Consider the following 5,126-nt stretch of genomic DNA (forward strand, 5'->3'; position numbering starts at 1 on the left):
ACGCTCGACATGCGTTCTGCACCTTGGTACACTTGCGCACTGTGTATGCAACAAGAACAACAACAACGTGCAACCAGCGCAAACTATAAATTATGACCACTTTGCCTGCGCACGGGCACACTCACGCAGTCACGCTTTACGCATAGGCGAAAGGCGCGCACGTATAATGATCGCTAGGTTCTACCTCCAGGCCTACTACCAGCAGCTTATTGGTAGCATCTTCCTGTGATGCATGTGTTTGCTCTGTTTCTGCTCGCAGCCTGGCACATGGGCACATGCAGGGGTTTTAATTGAGTAATAAAATCGCTAAATATGAGGTGAAAACTTGCACCTTTGGTCTGCAGATATGGCAACAATCAAGGGGAGAACCCTCCGGTGCGACATCAAATAGTGGCCAATTAGTTGTAACAATAGCTTTCTTTTTTTTCAGAGCGGGGGCATGTTGCGATACAATCTCTATCTTGGCGTCGATGTTGATCAGATCGTGTTGCGTGCAGCCGGCTGGTGTGTAGTCATTGCGTAGAATCGAGAGCGTTGTACATCCTCGATAACATGTTACTGGCTACTTATTTTTATCAAGGGTACATAATGAGAGGTGAAAGAACGGAATGAGAATAAGCTTCGTGTAAGTTCAGGTATCTGCCACGTATGACATCGTTTCCATGTGATATAAAAAAAAAATGTGATTGTTCATGAGAGGGTATGTTAGAGGTCAACGTCATTTATTGACAGAAATATGATAGTCAAATTGTCAGCTATTATTATGATGCTGATCCTTATTATGATGATTATCCTGGACGATGCTGATGGAGATCGATGCATACCTGGGCTTCAAGAAACTGAGCAGCGTATATCCAATACATCAAATTTGATGCAAAGGTTTATCATGAACACCTTAAATTAATGTTCATAGTTTGTTTAATCTTCTCCTTCTTCTTTTTGGCACAACAACCGCTGTCGGTCAAGGGCTGTCTGTACCACTAGTGGGTGGCGTTTAACAGGAATAAAGAACATTGATCAGGATTTTAGGTCAATTAGTGCAACTAGCAACTACGATACAACGACAAGTTAAACGAGCTGTACGGCGATCTTACGATCGCATATTAATGCCGATGACCCAACCCGTAAAGTCCTTTTAGGCCATCCACAAGGACAGAGAAGGGGCTTGGTAGGCCCAAGTCTAGGCGGCAGAATGACGAGGATGCATCCACAGTTATGGCCGGGATAAAGGATTCACAAACGAAGGTGCGAGATCGTGAGCGATTTTGAACACTCTTGGAGAGGAATAAGACCACAAAGTGGTTGTAGTAAGTAAGTAATATTTCACAGATTTTCTTTTTTTGAGGTTTCCTAGATCTAACCAGTTAATGGAACTCTTATTGGATTTGCGTATTTCCCCAGAACAATAAAATTATGATGCAAAAAACATCAAAAAACCCAAGATTTCTTCTTCTTCTATTCGGCGTAACGTCATACGCGGACATGCCGGCCTATACAGACTTTCTACACTTAATTTTCATTACCACACAGCCTTACCACAATCCTTGCTACGGAGAGACGATCCATTCTAAGTTTGAACCCATGGTGGACATGTTATTCATCTCAAAAATACATTTTAAAGAAAGCAAAACTCCTCTACCACTTTAAAGCTGTGGTTGTCAATATGATGTTCTCCTCAACATGCAAGTATTTTATCTCTATCGTAATCCATTTATTGATGTTTTGTGCTGTAGATCTTCAGCAAAGCTAAGATATTAGAATCTAATGATGCAAAGGATGCCCAAGTCTACGCTACGCATGATACATCAAGTTCTAATGTAACATAAGGCAAGGAAATGAAATCGAAAAGTCCTGGACTGTGCTACGGTAATGGAAATGCGCAATCTAATTCATTGACATCAGTGGCCATTAAATGTATCACATAAATTGCAAACGAACATGAACGATGTCTTCACATTCTTATTCCTTTACACTTACCTTTTTGACCCAAGAATTAGTATCCAAGACCCAAGAAATGCTAATCCGTCACGTAAGAGCTGAGTAAACAGAGATTGTCCAAGATAGTGCTTATATTAATTTGGTTTCAATTACCTATTGTCAATCCCTAAAACCAGAATGTAGTGAAGTAATGTTCAATAAAATTCTAAAATAACAATCCTCTTTAAATGATCAAACATATATAATTTATTAAATTTAATTTACTATTCAAGTACGCAACCACTACCAAGGGAAAATGACCCAAAACTCAGACCAGCTTTTTGAACCACCCTGTACTCCCTTCAAGTCAACAAGTGCATCTGCCAAACAGCAACCCCCTTAGCAACCGGACCGCTTGTTTTGTTTGCCCCTTAGCAACCACGCCAAACATGTAGTGTTGTTGTGAAAAGTACATGTTATTGTCGAGATATAAAGAACTTTTATTTCAAATCTTTATCAACGTGTATATTGTACACTCTTAATCAGAAACATAAGCCACTTGCCTCCCCAAGCTTGGTGAAAATGTTCCGCAACGAGTACAACCTTGCGATGGAGCGAGACTCGGGCAGCGTATCGTCCGTGTCCTCCTTCCAGGTGGACGATCTGATGGAAAAGCTGAAGCTGCTGAACTACGAGCGGCTCCTGCTGAAGGAGATGAAGATGAAGCAAATCAATCGCTACTACTTCCTGCGCTCCTTCAACCCGGGCGAACAGTTTTTCATGTTCACCTCGATCTGTGCCTGGCTGATACGCAAGATCGGCAAAACGTTCGACCAGCCGCAGGAGTTTGACGACCCGAACATTGTCATATCGCGCATCATCAAGGTGCTCCAGGAGATGGTAAGTAATGGAATTAGAAGGTATAGCAAATTGAACGGTTCTTATCATACATTTCATCTCTTTGTTTGCAGGATGTACCGACCGACTTTCAGACGAACCGGCTCATTCAGGGCGCCGGCCCCATCTGCGTCTACATCATGGACTGTCTGGCCACGCAGGCACTCAAGCTCACCAAGTTCCAGATGAAGCGGCCCGAGTGTCGCAAGGAAGACGACCCGATGGTCGACCTGATCGAGAACGATTCCGAAATCATACTGGAGAAGGTGGAAGAGGAACAGATGGCCGGTGGCAGTGACGACAGTGATGACGAGCGGAACGGACTCTTCGATCTGAGCTTCTCCGATCCGGCCCGGTCGGGTGTTGGTGTGCGGAAGGAGACACGCGAGTACAAGGTGGATTCCCTGTCGGACAGTGAGGCGTGGCGTTTGGAGCTGGAACGCGTACTGCCGCAGCTGAAGGTGGTCGTAAAGACGGACCCACGTGACTGGAGGGCTCATCTGGAGCAGATGAGAAATTTGCGAAACAACATCGACTCGGTAGGGGTTTGTAATCCTTTTTTTGAGAATCCTTCGAATGATTTGAAACGTTATTTCAGGCAACGGAGGAAACAGACAGCCAGCTATCGAAACTACAGTCCGACATTAGCTACGTGATGGAGAAGATCGAAAGCCGCGAAAAGCACCTGAACAACGATCTGAAGGATTTGATCGCCCAGTACAAGGAGATCCTGATCGAGCACAACCAAACGACTGCCCAGATCAAGCAGGCCGAGCAGGAGCGGACCGAGCACGAGCACGAGCTGTCGAAGATTACGAACGAGCTGGAGAACGTGAAGATTCAGATGGAGCAGCGTGGCAATTCGATGACGGATGGCAGTAAGTGTCGGGGCTTTGTAAGTCCCAGGAAATCAATGAGCAGCCGAAACTCTCATTTTGTTTACCCATTTGCAGGTCCACTGATCAACATCAAGAAGGCGATCTTTCGCATCAAGGAGGAGCTGTGCGAAATGGACATCAAGATTGGCGTGATGGAGCAATCGCTCAACTCGGAGATCGTTCGGCAAGGGACGCAGTACGCGGAGCTGGACTCGCTCGTAATGGCGGCTCACTGAGAGAGAAAAAAAAACACACTTTAAGTAAATATGTTTCATTTTAAAACAATAATACACCCTTAAAAACGGTCGTGTATCATACAGGTTCAAGTGCAGCAAAGGGAATTTCGTTTTAAAATTACATCACGATCGTTCGTAACTTCCTGATGCAGAATCCAATACGGTTAATCTAATAAGAATTGTGTTCTACACGTCAATCAATTAGAATTCATGAATCCTGTTAAAGTTACATTCAGAATTAATTCCAATCAGCAATATTAGTGTGTTGGATCTTATTGAGCAAGCGGAAATTGATCTTTATACACACTGATTTGATATATAATTTAATTGCCATTTTTTGCAATGGAAATCCATGGAAAATTCTATCTTTATCTAAAATAAATTGTTTAAAAATAATATTAATAAAAGAAAATATTGCTTTACATTTTTTGCAAGATCACGATTCGTTCCCCACTAATCCCTCCAATAAAATGCCCTCCCTTTTTTTGTCCTGCACGCCATCCGCCAACAACCGAACCCGCAGCGCAGTAAATTACATCTTCGATGAAAAATATTATTTGTTTAACTTTTCAACGCCCGATCGCTTCTCAAGCGCGATTCGCGTGTTCTCCGAAATTCACACGCAACTTACGCGCGACGATCGGGAGAGTTTGTGATAAACAAGAACAACGACGCAACGACGAAAAAGACGAAATAAAAAGCAAGCCGAAAAAACTTCACGAGCCCACAGCATAACCTTTGGCGCTTAATTGTATCCCTTTGTGGTGGAGCTTTTTTTATTATCTCTATCTCTCAGTCATGGCGCTTGTGCTTTTGCCAATTTTGGCGAGGCACAAGGCTCACGAACCCCCTAATCAGGTTGTTTGTATTAAATTGGGACACCGATACGCAGCAGTCTGCAAAAGCGCCCATAAAAAAGAGGCACATTTCAACCAAGATCTTTTACTATAACAAACACGATCGTGATCTTGTTAGCAGATTACATGCGTGCTTAATGTACCCGCCGTGCTTCGAAAGGTGCGCCTTCCTTGATCGTCGCCCCGAAACGCTTTGCGAAAAGGTGTAGCACATTCCTTTTGCTTTGTATATTTTTTTAAAAGCGATCATTTCCAAAAAATGGAGCATTTTTCTTTCATCCGTGATCAACTCTAAGATTACACGATCCCGTTTATTAACAGGCCACCAGGAGGTTTGATCG

The 5,126-nt window shown here is 43.3% G+C and overlaps 1 protein-coding gene across 1 annotated transcript; it reads left to right on the forward strand.

Annotated features, from left to right (window-relative positions):
• Positions 1–2,227: 2,227 nt before the first annotated feature.
• On the forward strand, positions 2,228–3,945 carry LOC120959605 (intraflagellar transport protein 57 homolog). The gene is made up of 4 exons (XM_040383103.2): positions 2,228–2,817; positions 2,889–3,353; positions 3,413–3,692; positions 3,768–3,945. Exons 1-4 carry the CDS (start codon positions 2,500–2,502, stop codon positions 3,926–3,928), a joined length of 1,224 nt encoding a protein of 407 aa, XP_040239037.2. The 5' UTR covers positions 2,228–2,499; the 3' UTR covers positions 3,929–3,945.
• The last annotated feature ends 1,181 nt before the right edge of the window (positions 3,946–5,126 follow it).

Source organism: Anopheles coluzzii, chromosome 3 (assembly GCF_943734685.1).
Source record: "Anopheles coluzzii chromosome 3, AcolN3, whole genome shotgun sequence".
NCBI classification, from domain to species: Eukaryota; Metazoa; Arthropoda; class Insecta; order Diptera; family Culicidae; genus Anopheles; species Anopheles coluzzii.

Coding starts and splice junctions, on each gene's coding strand:
- LOC120959605 (XM_040383103.2), top strand. CDS start 2,500: ATGTTCCGCAACGAGTACAACCTTGCGATGGAGCGAGACTCGGGCAGC. Junction 2,818..2,888: donor TCAAGGTGCTCCAGGAGATG/GTAAGTAATGGA, acceptor CTTTGTTTGCAG/GATGTACCGACCGACTTTCA. Junction 3,354..3,412: donor TGCGAAACAACATCGACTCG/GTAGGGGTTTGT, acceptor ACGTTATTTCAG/GCAACGGAGGAAACAGACAG.